General features: G+C 36.4%; 1 protein-coding gene across 3 annotated transcripts in view; it reads left to right on the top strand.

Annotated features, from left to right (window-relative positions):
* LOC106059676 (adhesion G protein-coupled receptor L4-like) overlaps positions 1–18,564 on the top strand; it is a 113,049-nt gene that overhangs the window by 48,488 nt on the left and 45,997 nt on the right. For all 3 annotated transcript variants that reach the window (XM_056028348.1, XM_056028349.1, XM_056028350.1), the window contains exons 2-4: positions 6,622–6,776; positions 9,197–9,336; positions 13,144–13,286. In XM_056028348.1, the coding sequence (XP_055884323.1) occupies positions 6,622–6,776; positions 9,197–9,336; positions 13,144–13,286 (438 nt within the window). The remainder of the gene's footprint in view (positions 1–6,621; positions 6,777–9,196; positions 9,337–13,143; positions 13,287–18,564) is intronic.

Consider the following 18,564-nt stretch of genomic DNA (forward strand, 5'->3'; position numbering starts at 1 on the left):
AAGTAAATAATAGTCACAAACAAAAGTGCTTAAAGAAATTCATTCTGTAGTGTTAAAGTGTGCACAGAAACTGATGGTGTACCTTTTGAAAAGCAAAGCTTAACCACGCCTCCTTTAGTTTCTACACCGGAGACACCAACACGCTGTGCTATTTTTAGGTTTTCCTCCATGTTTGAAAATCTTCAATTAAGTCCAGAAATCATGAAATCACAAAGCAGTGGAGTTGTTTCCTTCTGTTTAGACTCTCCCTGATCACACTCTTCTCTCGATCCGCCAAGGTTCAAGTCCCTGCCACACATGTATAAACTTAAGTTATTCAAATTCCACGTAAAGTATTAGCTCTATTAAATGCCTACTACGACTTTCCATGAGACGACACTTCGACACGTGGTAGATCCTTCTTCAAAAAAAAAACTTGCAACAGCAGCATTTTAAAACCATTTATTTAGCTGTCATCTCCCACAGTTGTCTATCTTGTGTCGACAAGAGTTAGTGAAGCAGATTTATTGCAGTGATCCGTTCCTAGATCTGTTCACCTCCAGGTTGATTCTTTTTTCTTAACTTACAACTACAGGGAGGAAGGCGAGAAAAGTACAAAAGTTTTTGTTTTAAATCAATTCCTACTTGATAAAGCTGAGGGTGGCCTGACATTTAGCATTAGTTCTTGAAATGCTTCATGTTTGCAAGGACTATTTTCACCGTAGTGACGTAGTGAGTCCAAAACTATTCGTTTCTTTGACTTCGTTCGGAACAATGTCTTTGAACAAAAAAACAACGTAAGTCTAATTTCCTTTGAAGAGGATGAAATAATTGTGAATAATTATATAGGTCAGATGAACAAGTTTTACCTTCAGTTCGATAGTGATATTTTCCCCCAACATAAAATGCCAAATTTCTCGGAAAATCGATAGAGCCGTTTTCGAAATACAAGAGCTTTTTTTTTTAAAAAAAAAATAATCTACTTCTAACAGGAAGCCAGAGGATGGCAGCGGTATGACCATCGAGACGATCGTACGACAGCCCGGCGCGCATACAGCACGACCACGCAGCCTCTTCTCTGTATAAACTCGAACTTTCGAGTAGCGAATGTATAAATAAACTTCCTGTGTACACTTTATTGGGACCTTGGCGTGTACACCACGAGAAATATACACACATACACATTTTACACACACACACACATACATGTATGCACATAAACAAAGACTTTCCGTTACAAAAATATTTCACAATCTCACTGGCATTTTTTAAAGACATTCTCGGGCGTTGAACAATTCCACTAAGTGTTTCCTTTCTGATGTGTTTAGAGCTACTCCAATGGATATCTCAGATGATAATGAAAGTGGATTTTTAATATAAACTAATTGTAATCATCCGAGTGAGACCTAGTGGATCAGAAACTTTCACGAACTTAAGTGTTCTAACGTCTAGAAATACGAATCTCCCCCCCCCCCACTCTAAATAGAATTATACAAAATTTAGTGTTGGACATTTTCGAAAACCTTTTACTGATTTGTTACCAAATGACTGTGTGCACATTATACACATCTTCTGGTATGTTATACTTCACGAGAGTTCACAATTTCCTTCACATTTACAACCAAAAATAGAATTTCCTTTTTGTGTACTGAACCCCATGCTGCACTCTTGGTCAAAGTCTGACCAATGTGTTACCCCTCGTCTAACGAATGAACAAAGTTGTTTTCAAAACATATGTAAAGATATGTACATGTTCTATGCTCTTTGTCTAAGGATTATTTTGTAAATGGAGGCTTTGGTGTATCCGGTTTTCAAAATACTGGAAAAGGAAACGTTATGCATTTTAAAAAGCATCAAGTCGTGTGTGTACATTTGAGCACTTCTGAATGGACGTTCTGAACTATTGCGCATGTAGGATACAATTATCGCGGGCACGCTGCCCTGCCTCATCGTGGCGCCCGCGTGGAAACGGCCATTTGAGGAAATGGCTAGGCGAAATGGGTAGCAAAACAGGACTCCCGTGGGGATGCCCACGGGTAGACGAGAGTCCACCCCTTGCACGGGCGGGGTTGTAACAAAGTCCCCACAAACACGTCACCAATCCATGCGCTGTTCCTCAAAGGGACCGTTACATAAATGGCGGATCCCGCACAGTTAGCTTGGTACATTGAAGGAAAATGGCAGAAGTCCCCGGTGCAGTCCCGGCCTTCGGCCGTGTCTCTAGTCCACGTGTCGGGGGCCGAACGCATCGGTAAACAGCAATGCCTTACATAGGCATTGTCTAGGGTCTCTCCCAAACAGAACTGTGTGTTCACACAGGTTTTTTTTTTTTACTGTTTGGCGTCCAAGCAGGTTTTTTTTCAAACTTAGAGCTCGAAGAGCCTTCGGCTCAGCTCTTAGACATCAACAAGGATACAATTATTGTTAGTATTTAGTTTCACTAGCAATCTTTAAATCCAATTTCATTGGCAGTGTTGTTTGTTTTTTTTTTTTTTTGTTGTTTGTTTGTTTTTTTAGATTTATTTCAAAATCTCTCACGATCTTCCTCTTTTCATTTTCTTACCTTTTTTTTTTCTCTAAGTTGCATTACATCCCCACCACATTTCTTCTTATCGCTAACTCTTCTTTTATTTCTTAAGGTATTTTATTGCTTAAAGAAAGTAAGCAAGATCTTTTTAAATTAAATAAGAAACAAAGAGAAGATAACTATGATTATGAGAATCACCAATGAAATTTAATGTCAGGAAATGCTTGATTATCTGTTTCCTGAAAGGATATGGGTTAGTGCTGATTAAAAACTGCGCATTCTGAACACGCTGTACACTGAGATAAAGTTGGGCCTATCTTTAGGGAGATTTATCATCAAGGATAGGTACTTATCATGTAAACATTATCCTCTTCTATACATTTTTCATTTACGTTAGAAGAAAATATGAGTGTGAGCTATTCTATCTCAGGTGTGTGTGTGTGTAAAAACATCTCCTGGGATTCAAAGGTTCTCCAGCTGTTTGAGTTGACATCCTTGCTATCTGCAACAAGTGAAGCACGTTGGTACTAATTGAATCAACATTCCCAGCCAAGCAGTCGACCAGTGGGTGTTGCCTCCTTCAGTGACTACGTCATAAGTCTATCATTTCCAACTCCACCTTGTTTGAAAGAAATCTTTACGTCTGCTCAAGATGTTTCCGTTACGGATTTGCCGCGAAACTTTAAAGCATTGTGTGCGATTGAGTTGGGGAAAGGGAGGTGTTGATGTGGAAACATGGGAATAAAGGAAAGTCGACTTTCTAAGCAGCCATTTTATTTTTAAATCTTCTTCTACTTCAAATACCCATCATTCAACGCCGTTCTAGCAGTAGCTAGGGCGCCATGAAAGATAAACACTATAGAATGGATATCACCTTTCTGACACGGATACAAGAGACTCAATTCAGAAATCTACGGGAAAATAATTATGTTTTAAAAAATTTCTGCAAATACATTTTGTGAACAAAGCATAAGACAGAGCTGGCAGACATCTTGTAATCTTATATCTTAATGATCCTTTTCTGCTCCTTGTCAGAATATATAAATCATAATGTGTACTATAGAGAGAGATCTTGCAAAGAAACATCTGTTCAAACCAGTATGTGCCAACATTTAGACTGCTATTGTAATCATAAAGCTGACCAAAAAAAAAGTCTGATTCTTTAGTGTAGCTTTATCAAAAGACGTCAGCCTAATATAAAGGGGACTAATTCAGCTTACACCACCACTTCAGTCAAGTACTATTTCATTCCATTGTTTGAGATACCAAACAAAGTCATTTATTAGCAATAATTAATTAACTATTGGTTAATTTTTTTATTCATTCTTGTGTTGTCAGGTAATAATAATAATTGTGTGAAATTTCAGCTTGATCCGAGATTGGGTGTGGGAGAAATAACGTGTACAAACGTTTGACCAGACAGACAGACAGACAGAGTGAATGGTAAAAAAAATAAAAACGATGTCACACCGATCTCTTCTGCTTTTCAATTATGTCCCTTTTTCAAAACGCCCTTTACGTCAGGTTATAAATAACTACCCTGAGCAATGCAACCTTTCAGTCCCTATCAAAGAAAATGTGCAGTATTGCTTAACATTGGCTCCATACAAGTTTGAAGGGGGAAAAAGTGTGTAAATAAATAAATAAGTAAATGTTCTTGTGCTTTAATATTAACACGTCAATTGACTTCTCTCTTTTAGTACTTGGCTCAAGTCGACTATTTTTGTTGTAAGCCACATTTTGAGTTAGACCATTCTGTTATTCCCACAGTGTCAATGGCACTGTGTCTGACAAGAGCACGCTTGATGTAATGAAGAATTTTTAAAAAAGTTTAAAGCAGGGCCGAATAGGGGTAGACATGTGGAAGGCGTTTGCGAGGTCGCAGCTGTTGATGTCAGAGGTCAAATTAACTCAGGAGCTGAATCAAACAGTAAAATACAAAACAGAACTTGTATCAGTGTTGTTTGGGAGGGTGGAGGTAGCTAATGAGGTTATGTGGGCGCAGAAGTTTGAACAGATTTGTTTAGGAAGCCAGAAAGAGTCTAAAATGTTATAGAAAATTCGAATGCTGACAGAACATTTTGTAAGGAATTTGGAAAGGAATTATTTTGTTTTTAAAGAAAAAGATAAACTAGTCTTGTCATTTCATAGCACACTAACAAAGGCGTCTTCACGTTCCCTTTCTATTGGCTTTTAAATGCCATTCGTTGTTTTATGATTTAAGTAAAGCTTGAATGGTAAATGAAACATTTAATATTATATTGTTCATCATTATCTTCATCATTATCATTACCATCATTATCATTACCATCACCATCATTATCATTATCATCACCATCATTATCATCACCATCATCATTATTATCATCATCACCATCATTATCATTATGATCATCATCTCATCACTATTATTATAACCATTGCTAGTGTGTCATTGTGCGTACTGTAAAGTGTCTCTGGACAAATAGAGACCTGTGTTGCTGTCATACTTAATGAGTAAACTTAATTGTTCTTAGAATTAACTGTCTGACTATCAGCTGATTGGTGTGAGAGTGGGGAAACATTGAAAGTAGCGGGTAGAAAATCAACAAAGAAAACAAAGGCTTACTCCGAAACGTCGAATATTCAATGTTTACATGTCTCAATGTTGTGAACTATGCACACAGATGTCCACCAGGGTAGACTTTTTCAGAATTTCAGCATAATAGTCCATCCATCAAAGTGGTAGAGAGATACACACGCCACCATATTCCACTTCAACACATCCTTCATTCAGATCTCTCTTGAGCTATTCTTCTTCATTCCTAAAAGTTGTTGCAGATCTGCCTCTACATCATCAATCCATTGTATTCCTGGTCTGCCATTGGGTCGCCTGCCTTTTGGTTATTGCCGGTATTTCTGCTCCTCTGATTGGTGCTAAAACAGAACAAGTTAAAATACCAAGCAAAACCCAAGCTGATGTTTACATGTACATTAGTTCTTCCTGTTTGGGTGTGTGTGTGTGTGTGTTGGTATGTGTTTGTCATTAAGTTTTGGTAAGCTTGAATTTCTTTGTTGAAAAAATGTTTTGGAAATTTTCAGCAACTATAAATAAAATGATCTCACACATAATGTGTGCGGTAGCTAGGGCCTGCTTTAAGGAAGGGCAGATGGGGCTACGGAATCCGTAAGAAAGGGGCCTCCATAGAAGGGAAAAAAATATATCTGAATTTCCACTGGTCAGAAACTTTAAAGCTGTTTTTTTTTTTCTATACTTTTTTCTCTCATTTCTACGGTTGGCAAAAATGTTGTGATTAATTAAGAAGTGTACGTTTGCAGCATGCTCGTAATACGCTTCGGATTTACGGCAGTGCGTGTGACGGTAAGATGTTAAAAATCATGAGACAGATTTGTGTATTGGAAACTTCAAAATATTCATTGTCTATGAGCTTACTATCAGCATTTAGAATTGTTAAATGTTTATATGGTCTTATAATTTTCTACACTACAAAAAAAAAACCACTAGGGGTTTATTGGCTGTTTTCTCTCTTCAGTATTTTAGATGACCACTTACATAATACTAAACATAGGAAAGAAGGGAAACAAAATTACTGGAACCTATTTCTTTCTCATGAAATATGAAGTTGTGCTCTCCCCTTGGCAGACTTATGACCAGACGGCGCGATAAGGGAAACAGGAACGCGATTGTATTATCTCTTCTCGTGGCCATCTTGTTGCCATGGACGCTTAACAGGAAGCTCATTAAGAAGAAATCTACGAGTGTTCAGACACTTCAGTCATTCGGGATTTCCCGAAACATTTTCATATCTGGCCTTGATATTTTATTTGACTAATAGAAGAGTGAAAACTCTTAAGTATTTGCAGAAAAAAATCTAGTCAATATTTCTCTTATTAAAGTTGGACTATCTCTTCATTTATCTCACTTTCTATACGCTTTTTCGATCTGACAAACTGTTTTTTAGTCCAAATTATCCATGCTTTGAAAACTTTAGTTCATCTTTAAACAAAAAAAAAACTCTCAAAAAAGAAATTATTATCTTAAAATACCTAGGTATGAAGCTGACGTCAACAAAAATATGTTTTTAGAAATGTAAAGAAACAACTTGTTTCCACAGAGAATGATATCAATGTCACTTGTCAAGTAGGTTGGACCAAACTCCACAGAGGATGTTATAAATTTGTGGAAGAAGAAGCAACATGGACTGATGCTGTAGAGAAATGTCAATCAGACAATGCTGAACTTTCTGTTCTATTAAGTCAAACTGAGAAGGTAAGTGGGAACTTATATTTAGATTATTGTTTTTCTACCAAATACAAGCCCAGCCTTCAAAAAACAAAATCTGGAAATAAAATAAAATTCTGTTGAAAGAGTTAAGGTAAAAAATTAACACCACTCCAGTGTCATTTCAGCACTCTGATAGCATCACACTGTCATTTCAGCACTCTGACAGAATCACACTGTCATTTCAGCACTCTGACAGAATCACACTGTCATTTCAGCACTCTGATAGCATGACACCAATGTCATTTCAGCACTCTAAGGGCATCACACCAATGTCATTTCAGCACTCGAAAGGCATCACACCAATGTCATTTCAGCACTCGAAAGGCATCACATCAATGTCATTTCAGCACTCTGACAATAGCACAAAGTATTTCTCGATGTATGTGCATTCATTCGTCAAGTCTTAGTGAATCGGGCGACTTCGGTCCATCAAGACTAAAACTGAGCAGTACAAAAACTCGTTCTTTCCTTGCTCTGTCAGACACGTGAAAAGATCAAGACGTTAATGTGTAGTCACTCAACAAACTTCTCTGTCTGTTGTGTCTGTTCTTTTTATGTGGAATGTCGCTTTTATTTTTGAGAAAAGAGTCCTTGTAATCTCAACAAATTTCCAATCAGGATGAAATCCGATGAATGAAGCAGTTGTAGTCTTAGTCATCACAACTACAGCCAAAGTTTATAGTAATTCTGTCTGTCTGGTAAAAAGTTTGTACATGCTAGAACTTATTTCTCTCACACACATTCTTGGATCAAGTGGAAATTTTAATTTATTTCTTGGCATAGACAAGACACGAATCAATTGAAAAAAAAAAAAAAAATTAGTCCATCAGTTACTGGTTATTAATTGTTTTCCTATAAGTTAAATTAATCCTTCAGTATTCAGGGATACGGCTAATTCTGTAGGTTCGTCAGATAATTGAATACATTTCTCCAACATCCATTATAGAATCAAGTTAAAATTTTAAAAAAATATTTTTTATCTAACAATATATGAAAAACAATGAAAAATAAATCAGCTATTAATGGTGATTAATTATTGTGTTTGATATTAAATAAGGACAATAACTTCTTCATTATTGAAAGATATAGTTGTAATTACGGAGTTCTTTCCCTTAGATTTGTGGTTTGTTGTTTTTTAAAGGATTGAAAATATTTTTCTTTTTTTGCCTATTGTTTTTGTTTAGCGCAACTTCATGCCTTTAGCTTTGCTCAGTGTGTGCTCTGATCCAATCACTTGGTTAACTGGGAGAGGAATTCTAGGGATGGGGAGGAGAAGCCATTTTGTTTTTTTAAAGTTGCTCGATTTGAATTCGAACTCGAGGACTCTAGTACCCTCAATCTGGCACTTTGGTTGGTCATTTCCTTTAGTGCTAATGAAAATATAAGGTTTTTTAGTTATATTTATCAATTGTTAGTAACACATTTTTAGGCGATGACCTAATTCTCTACACAAGGGTAATAGCCCGTTAGTACTGTATTTAGTACTAGTATTGACCCTATATCAAACAAAATTAATTTATTATGACTAATTGTTAGAATAATTGGTCCATTTTTCGATTGATTCACGTGTTGTTAGAGGCAATGAATAATTTCAAGTAGATCCGAGATTGAGAAGTTGGAGACACAACGTGTACAAAGTTCCATCCAAACAGACAGAGTGAGTTGATGGAAGCTTTGTAAATATATATACCACCTTTAAACAACGGCTTTGTCTGCGTTACTTGTGATCAAATATGTCGGTCGCAACTGGGACTGCTTAGACACGCAGAGGACTACATTCTTCCCACATCTTTGAAGTAATACATTCTATTGAACCGAGCCGAAACGTAGCGTCTTGTAACTTGCTATATTAAAGGTGTTCCGGCACCTTTTTCAATGGGGGAAAAATTAATACTTTTCTTGTATTTTAACGTTTATTATTAATTTATTAGTAGTTAAAAGTTAGGCAATCCATCAATCAGTACCGCACCTCAAAATCGGCCCCCCGAAGTTGTCCACCAAGGCAGGTAAAAAGACAGGTTTCAATAATTTCAGAAAGAATATCAGAATGAAATTCTATCAACGACAGATGACAAAGAAGAATGGAGAAAAAGGTTGCCGGACGGCCGGACAGACATTCCACACAAAACTAATAGCGTCTTTTCTCCTTTCGGGGGGGGGGGGGGCGCTAAAAAAAAGGACTGTACATTAGTATTGCTTTCTTTCCTTCCTGATATTTATACACAAAAACTGTTGGCTGAACAAACGTTCTTCAGCCATCAAAAGATGTTTTTATTTAATTTCAAGCAAATAGAAAATACAAATAAATACAAACGCATTATATAGATAGTGTATAGCTACACACAATATTATATGTCAGCACTACAGTAGGTATCCCACTGACTATTTTCTCTTCTACTCTCCAGGATGATGTACAACAGTATTTGATCTCGAACGATGAAATAAATGACAAGAAGTGGTGGGTGGGGCTGACCAGAGAAGAAAATACTGGATCAAACTGGATATGGACTGAGAAGGGCCGTACACAAATTGATACGAAAATAACGTAAGTTCTAGACCTATTGATGGATAAGATTTGATTACAGTCAATCAGAAAGTGAAAGTACTATGGCGCCTCTTCCAGACCTTGCGATGTAAAGGATATCTATTTCTATCTTATCTTATCTTATATAATACAGACGTTACTTCAAAAAGAAGATGATTACGTCCTACGTGTCATGCATTTAGTAATGCATATTAATCAATGACCTAAATTCTGCCAGGTCTTTGGTTTTCATGGCTAGCTCAGGCAATCCATTCCATGCTCTTATAGCACTAGGGAAGAAGGAGTATTTGTACAAATTTGTCCTAGCATATGGGACGAGGAATGTTGAAGAGGCTGACATGTGCCCAGCACAACGACCAACCAATTTCATTTCTCAAACTTATGTCAAGTACCCATTAGAGTTTGTTGGACCATGGGCCTCTTAAAATCCCTCAATTTAAATCCTAGTCTATATCGAGATTCAAACACCCTAAGTTCGGAAGCCGAGAACTTTAACACTCAGCTACCACAGTAAAACGAACGCTCACACTATGAAAACTCTTTGTAATTTAAGAAAAAACTTATAAATGGCCTATACCAAAGGTGTTTTATTTTTTTAACGCGAGCAAAGATCTTATTTCTTATTAAAATATACGAAAAGTTGGGGCGCGGTGGCTGAGTGGTTAAGCGCTTGGCTTCCGAACCTGGGTTCCTTGGTTCGAATCTCGGTGAAGACTGGAATTTTGAACTTCGGGATTTTTAAGGCGCCTGGGAGTCATTAAGTCCACCCGACTCTATTGGGTACCTGACTTCAGTTGGCTGACAGCATGACACCCTGCTCGTTAACCGTTGGCCAAAGAAACAAATAACTTTAACATCATCTGCCCCAAAGACCGCATGGTCTGAAAGGAGAACTTTGACATCCCAAATGTTTAATATTCGTTAGATTCAGGCATGTCAAACGTTCGGGGGATGCATGCGGCCCGCGACCACTTAGCATGCGGCCCGCGTGGCCACCTTAAAAATATCAAAATAATGTTAAACTATTACGCTGCGAAATAAGAGATGACAAGCTACTTGAATTGAAAACTATTCTGCAGTCGGCAGTGAAAGGCAGCTACATTTTGTTCATTGCAAGCCATAGCGAATTATTGAGTGAATGTGATTTTATGAAGGAGTGTGTCGTTAAAGCCGAAGTAATTCTGTCCAGAAAAGGTGAAAGCATTCAAAGAAATAGCGTTATCTAGGAACACTGTGGCAGATAGAATAAATGACATGTCAGTCAACTTGCGGGAACAATTAAAGAATAGAATAGTTGATTTTGAATTATTTTCATTGGCTCTCGATGAGTCAACTGATGTAAAGGGTATAGCACAGTTGGCTATATTCATAATGGCCTTTGACAGGAATTTTGAGATACATGAGGAGCTATTTGAGCTCTGTTCTATGCATAACACCACAACAAGAGAAGATGTTTTTGAGAAATAACAGGAGGTGATATTGCAGTACAATTAATCTTTGGTAAAGCTAGCTGGTCTGACAACGGATGGCGCACCAACCATGAAATGAAATGGTTTTGATAAAAAGCTACTTGCAAAAATAAGTTAGACTGATGCTAATTTTAAATGTGTCCATTTTCAGTGCATCAATCACCAAGAAACATTCTGCGCAAAGCAATTACAGTTCCAACATGTCATAAGACCGTTTTCAGTCGCTCTCAATTTTATTCGTGCCCGTGGTTTAAATCATCGCCAATTTTCAATGTTCCTGGATGACATTGGACACGAATTTGATTGTGTTTTCTACAATATAGAAGTCCGCTGGCTCTCATGTCATAAAGTGTTGAAGAGATTTTTTGCACCGCGTGAGGAAATTGTATTGTTTCTGAACATGAAAGGTGAACTTGTTGAACATTTCCAAACTGACGAATGGGTTCAGGATTTGGAATTTGCAATTGATCTAACTGGTCACGTGCAAGACTTGAATTTGAAACGTCAAGGTAAAGACAAACATTGTCACAACTGCGTGTGATGGTGTGAAGTGCTTAGAAGCAAAGTTACGGCTGTGGATAAACCAAATATGAAAAGAAAATCTTGTTCACGTTTCAACGTGTCAGAAACTAAAAACATTAAATACGGCTGCAACATTTGGTAAATATGTAAAATGTTTGTAAACTGCTTTACATGTTTCGGATGTTCCTGCAGGGTTGAAGATAGTTTACTTCCTAGTCCAAACCTCCCGCAGGACGACGGGGGATGGGATTGGGCAGGGTTTGAACCCTCGACCGTCGATAAATCCGAACGACAGTCCAGCGCGCAAACCGCACGACCAACAGCCATATGTCCTACACCTGGAATCGTTATTAGATGCTTTCAATTATCCTTTTTGTGACTTCGTTTCATACGAACTATAAAAAAGTAGCTTCAGTGTATGGAGGCACGGTGACTGACCGGGTTCCGGGTTCGAATCCTGGTGAAGACTGGGAGAAGACTGGGAGTCATAAAGTCCACCCAACTCTAATGGGTACCTTACATTAGTTGAGGAAAAGTAAAGGCAATTGGTTGTTGTTCTGACCACATGACACTCTCGTTAAACGTTGGTCATAGAAACAGATGGCCCCATACATCGCAAGTTCTGAAAGGAGTTCTTTACTTTTTTTTTAGCTTTGGTGTATGGAGCCTACAAGGAATTCATGAAATTTTAAGAACCAACAGAAAAGCTATTTAATAGATATGTATAACATTCACTTAATGTGGTCAACATTCTTTTTCAGAAAATGCTTCTTGCCTAAAATATTTGGTACAATGGAAATTTTTGTTTGTTCTAAAATTATAGCCTTTAGAGGCGCAGTTTAAGATCTATTGCCTGATTAACTGACCCTCTTTTTATAGTTGTTTAACAATCAATGAATATAGTTAATAATAAGGTATGTGTATGATGGCTCAACAAACAAACAAAAAAAACACGAAATGTGTTGTTTTTTTTTTTTTGGGGTAGGGGGGGTTAACACCCTGAGATGACCGCACCGGGTGACACCTACCCTAGTGACGCCACTGGATAAAAGTGTCATTGGCAAACAAACATCAAACTGACATTAATATACTTGTATCCCAGAAAAGATGTCAAGCATTAAGACAAAGAAAATAATGCATAATCATAGTAATTTTGTATTACCAAGTAGTACTACAAATTTAGCTAAGGGACAGGTATGCCATTAATTATTGTAATCTATTATATTGTTCTAATTTACATAAAACTAGTAGACTGTTTTGCAACTGATTTGTTTGCTGCGGCCCCTCAGGTCATATTAAGTTGTTTATGTGGCCCATACACCTTAATGAGTTTGACATGCCTGTGATAGATACATAGAGAATTAACGAATAAATACGATCGGCTGTATCTTTGGTGCCGGGAACATGAGGTAATAGTTCTGTCTAGCTTGCCTTGTGGATACATAGTGATGGTCAACATTAAGAATGGCGCGGGTGTGATCTCCACTGGCTTGCGTGGTCAGGGCATATTTTATTTTGCCCTAAAATGGATGGATACTATTCAGAAAGTCAGGAAAATGAACATTGTGGTAGGTCACAAGATAGAACGTGCGAGACATAAGGTGAAGGTCGACTATGTTTACATTTGTTACATAATGTAATAGTGTTGTCTCCAAAGTATGTCGTTGTAAAAGTGTCCGTGGCGTTGAAATGAAATAAGACTTTTAAAGTCTCCATGTATTACGTATTGAAGATGGTTTTGTACACGAGTATACACTTAGTAGACCTACGTTGATGACTGTACATTATGAAATATCATTCTTGTTTTTTTTTTCAGTCCTTGGTTCCAAAACAGTCAAAGCACTAAGAAAGGGGAACTCTCTGCAACTATCGAACTCAACTCTGGCAGATTAGTTTTAAGATCTGACTTCCGTGATGACCAAGAGGTTATATACCCATTCATTTGTGAATTTCACAAAGGTAAATTTACATGTTATATTTTTTATTACAGCCACAAACAATTGAGAGTTTTAATTTTAAATTTCGCCAAGCTGTCAGCTGATACAACGAGAATAAGTTCATGTCAGTAAATCAACTCTTTGTTTCTCTCTCCTGCTGCTACATAATGTGTGCAAAAATCTTTTTTATTTCTAGTCAATGGCAGACGTGAAAGTGAACAGATTTTCTTATTCGATAAATAATATTACTTTACAAGTAGCTGCATTGTTCACCAAATAAAACATAAATTTGTGTTGAAACCCATGACAAGAGAACGAAACAAAGAATCCATGGACGTTCTAAAATCCCCGCTACCTAGATCTTGTCACATAGTTACGTTCTAAAATCCCCGCTACCTAGATCTTGTCACATAGTTACGTTCTAAAATCCCCGCTACCTAGATCTTGTCACATAGTTACGTTCTAAAATCCCCGCTACCTAGATCTTGTCACATAGTTACGTTCTAAAATCCACGCTACCTAGATCTTGTCACATAGTTACGTTCTAAAATCCCCGCTACCTAGATCTTGTCACATAGTTACGTTCTAAAATCCCCGCTACCTAGATCTTGTCACATAGTTACGTTCTAAAATCCCCGCTACCTAGATCTTGTCACATAGTTACGTTCTAAAATCCCCGCTACCTAGATCTTGTCACATAGTTACGTTCTAAAATCCCCGCTACCTAGATCTTGTCACATAGTTACGTTCTAAAATCCCCGCTACCTAGATCTTGTCACATAGTTACGTTCTAAAATCCCCGCTACCTAGATCTTGTCACATAGTTACGTTTTAAAACAAAAAAAAACTGAAACCTTTTTTTTTTTGCACGACTAGAATTGTACTAACTATTTAAATTTGGACTATAAGAATCTATTTACAATGTAAACCTTCTATTCCATGGACACAGACGTCCGTAATGAATTGTTTCATTTACATTGTTCCACTTTAAAGTTTTGATGAAGTTTCGACTGACATTTAGTGCAACTCGAATGGTCGTTTTGGTCTGCGCGATCTTTTGAGGAAAAAAAAATGGTCGCTTTTTTTTTTAATTCACGCTTTAACCTACGCAGCATGTCTGGACAAAGTATTGACTCACCCAAAAACTAACTTTTGAATGATGTTGAAGCATGCAGGACAAAAGTGTTGACCAAGGCTTCTGTCAGAAGGGCAATTTTTACATGTCTTCCTCAGTGTCTCAGCGAGTGTCCATTGCTGCTTCAACATTTCAACCAGCTGATCTTACAGAAGCAATCCAAACTTCGGACGAACCAGACAATGAGCCATCATACGTCCAGCGTGACTATGCCTCGCCCGCGCCTCAAGAACCAGCAGTCACGCCACAAACTGTCACAGAGAGTAGCCCATGCGCCGTGGACAGTGACAACACGGACTACGGGCGTGTCATCAGACGACTGCACAGCGCGGACGACCCACTATACAAGCAGTATCTCCAGAGTGAGATCAACGCCAATGTGGCCAAGATGGCCTACTACACCAGAGTGGCCGGGCTGTACGAAGCAGCTCTCCAGCAACAGAACCAGTATTATGAGAGCTCCAGAGAGAAACTGCGTCTTGAGATAGATCGTCTCAATCAACCTTTAACCTGTACATAATTCACGTCATCAGAAGTGAAGGAGCCACCTAGTCTCACAATGAACTACCAATATAATCAGTGCTTGAAACATTTGTTTAGCTTCATCCAAACATCGCATTTCTGTTGAAATATTCAATATTTTTATTTTTAAATGTTTGTATAGATATCAAGCAGATTCAAAAACAAAATTCTAAAAATGTTAATTTAATGTTTTATTTCATTTTTTGTTTTTTGTTTTTTTTTTGTTTTTTACAATCACAATTTTTTTAAAAAGCTGTAGTTACCTTGCTATGTTTCTTACTAATTGTTAATAGAACTATTCAAACGAATGAATGAACTATTGATTTGACTCTATTGCGTACATCCTGTAGACTTTGAGAACAAGTTGACTGTTTCTACTGCTGTATGTAAGTAGTCGTAAACTGTGCAATTCTAGATGTCGCAAAGTCGTGCCTTGACCAAATTGTGCTCACTTGTGTAGTCTATGTACTTGTAGCGCTGAGATCAATAATTAGTTATTACTGCATATCAAAATGAAGTTTAATTTTTTATTGGCTTGATTTTGTAATTAATGCGATGACAGAATTGAAAACAGTTTTTTAAAACTTAACTTTACAAATAGATTAAATTTAATTGTATGTTATGCTTTCTCTGCCAGACATAGATACATTACTATTATAGCTGACTAGTTTTTGATGCAGGAAATAGATTATTTTGATAAAACAATATCAATGTGAAAAAAGAAAACAACAAAGAAGCTACAAAGCGAAATGAGTTCAGAGCGATGGATAGAGAGATAAAGAGAATAATTGTGTGTATGGAATATTAAGTGCTCTTTGTGACTAGATCGGGCAGCTCCATATCGTTGTCAGTCGCTATTAATGTATCGGGATCAAAACACTGAGCTTAAGGGTGGACATTTGAATGTCAGTTTAAAAATGTTGATTCACTTTCTACAATTCACATCCTGCAAGACAAACACATAATGTTGTTTTCATCATTTACACATCTATTGACACATCTATTGACACATCTATTAGTTTTGGGGCAACATATTTATGTCATGTTTCTAAATCTCAAAAAATAACCTAATTAGGCATAATTTATTTTATATATATTGACGATTACAGTGACACATATATATATAGTATGTCACAGAAAACATAAATTTGGTTGTGGAACTACTCTGCACATTTACACACACACAAAGTCTCACTTATTTTAATTGAAATTGTCACGTCACTGCTCAAAGCTCGACACATCACTAAACACTTGGTACTTGCACTTCATTTATGACTAAATTAGTAACTTCCAGACTTAACTAGACCATTTAGACCAAATAGTTTTATGTACCTATGTCACACGATACACTCTAGTACATTTGGACCAAATAGTTTTATGTACCTATGTCACACGATACACTCTAGTACATTTGGACCAAATAGTTTTATGTACCTATGTCACACGATACACTCTAGACCATTTGGACCAAATAGTTTTATGTACCTATGTCACACGATACACTCTAGACCATTTGGACCAAATAGTTTTATGTACATTGTCACACGATACACTCTAGTACATTTGGACCAAATAGTTTTATGTACCTATGTCACACGATACACTCTAGTACATTTGTGTGTCATCCTAACCAAAGATTTGTGACTGTTGACATTATGTCATTGTTTGGACAAAAGATACTTGTAGATGTATTTATGTATTAACAGAATCAATAATATATTAACAGAGCTTTAAAATATTATATTTTTTATTTACTGTACTGTCTATAACAATGCTTTGAGAAATAAAGTCATATATATTTTTATTCTTCTAGCTAACACCATGTGTCCAGAGTTTCATGTTTAGTGTGAGATTGGTAATTAGTCTTATAGAGTTCATCAATGATGAAAAGTTTATTCAAATTTTTTACTTTTGGTTAAACTTTAAGACTCAAAAACAAAGAGTGTAAACGACTGTATTGAAAATACAATAACCATGCATATATGTGACCCTGTGAACCGTACGTCCGGCAGGGTCACATTTAGGCAAGTTTATTATATTTTTAAACTTTTAGAGTTAAAATATATTAGGTTTGTTCAGTTTTATTAGAAATTATGTTTTAAATCATTATCATTCTGGATATTGAACTAGAAAGCAATATCCTGTTAAAAGTTATCCAGTTTCTTGCACCACAAATAAACAAGACTAATAAACAAAACAAATAAACAAGACAAATAAACAAGACTAATAAACAAAACTAATAAACAAAACTAAATTTCTGCACACGATAACTTAAAGAATTACAAACAAGAAGAAAATGGTCAGAAGAGCCAATCTCAACATGCTGGGCTCACTACTCAAGTTCAAGAAGAACCAATCTCAACATGCTGGGCTTACTACTCAAGTTCAAGAAGAGCCAATCTCAACATGCTGGGCTTACTACTCAAGTTCAAGAAGAGCCAATCTCAACATGCTGTGCTCACTACTCAAGTTCAAGAAGAACCAATCTCAACATGCTGGGCTTACTACTCAAGTTCAAGAAGAGCCAATCTCAACATGCTGTGCTCACTACTCAAGCTCAAGAAGAGCCAATCTCAACATGCTGGGCTCACTACTCAAGTTCAAGAAGAGAACAAAAAGTTATGGAGTGCATTGACTATTTAATTAGCTGAGCTTTAAGCGATCATTGAGGTTACAGATACATTACAACTACTACAGATACATTACAACTACTACAGATACATTACAACTACTACAGATACATTACAACTACTACAGATACATTACAACTACTACAGATACATTAAAACTATTACAGATACATTACAACTACTACAGATACATTACAACTACTACAGATACATTACAACTACTACAGATACATTACAACTACTACAGATACATTAAAACTATTACAGATACATTACAACTACTACAGATACATTACAACTACTACAGATACATTACAACTATTACAGATACATTACAACTACTACAGATACATTTCAACTATTACAGATGTATTACAACTACTACAGATACATTACAACTACTACAGATACATTACAACTACTACAGATACATTAAAATTACTACAGATACATTACAACTACTACAGATACATTACAACTACTACAGATACATTACAACTACTACAGATACATTTCAACTATTACAGATGTATTACAACTACTACAGATACATTACAACTACTACAGATACATTACAACTACTACAGATACATTACAACTACTACAGATACATTAAAACTACTACAGATACATTAAAACTATTACAGATACATTAAAACTACTACAGATACATTACAACTACTACAGATACATTACAACTACTACAGATACATTAAAACTACTACAGATACATTAAAACTACTACAGATACATTAAAACGACTACAGATACATTAAAACTACTACAGATACATTAAAACTACTACAGATACATTAAAACTATTACAGATACATTACAACTACTACAGATACATTAAAACTACTACAGATACATTACAACTACTACAGATACATTACAACTACTACAGATACATTAAAACTACTACAGATACATTACAACTACTACAGATACATTAAAACTACTACAGATACATTACAACTACTACAGATACATTAAAACTACTACAGATACAT

The sequence above is a fragment of the Biomphalaria glabrata genome, chromosome 5 (genome assembly GCF_947242115.1).
Source record: "Biomphalaria glabrata chromosome 5, xgBioGlab47.1, whole genome shotgun sequence".
Classification (NCBI taxonomy): Eukaryota; Metazoa; Mollusca; class Gastropoda; family Planorbidae; genus Biomphalaria; species Biomphalaria glabrata.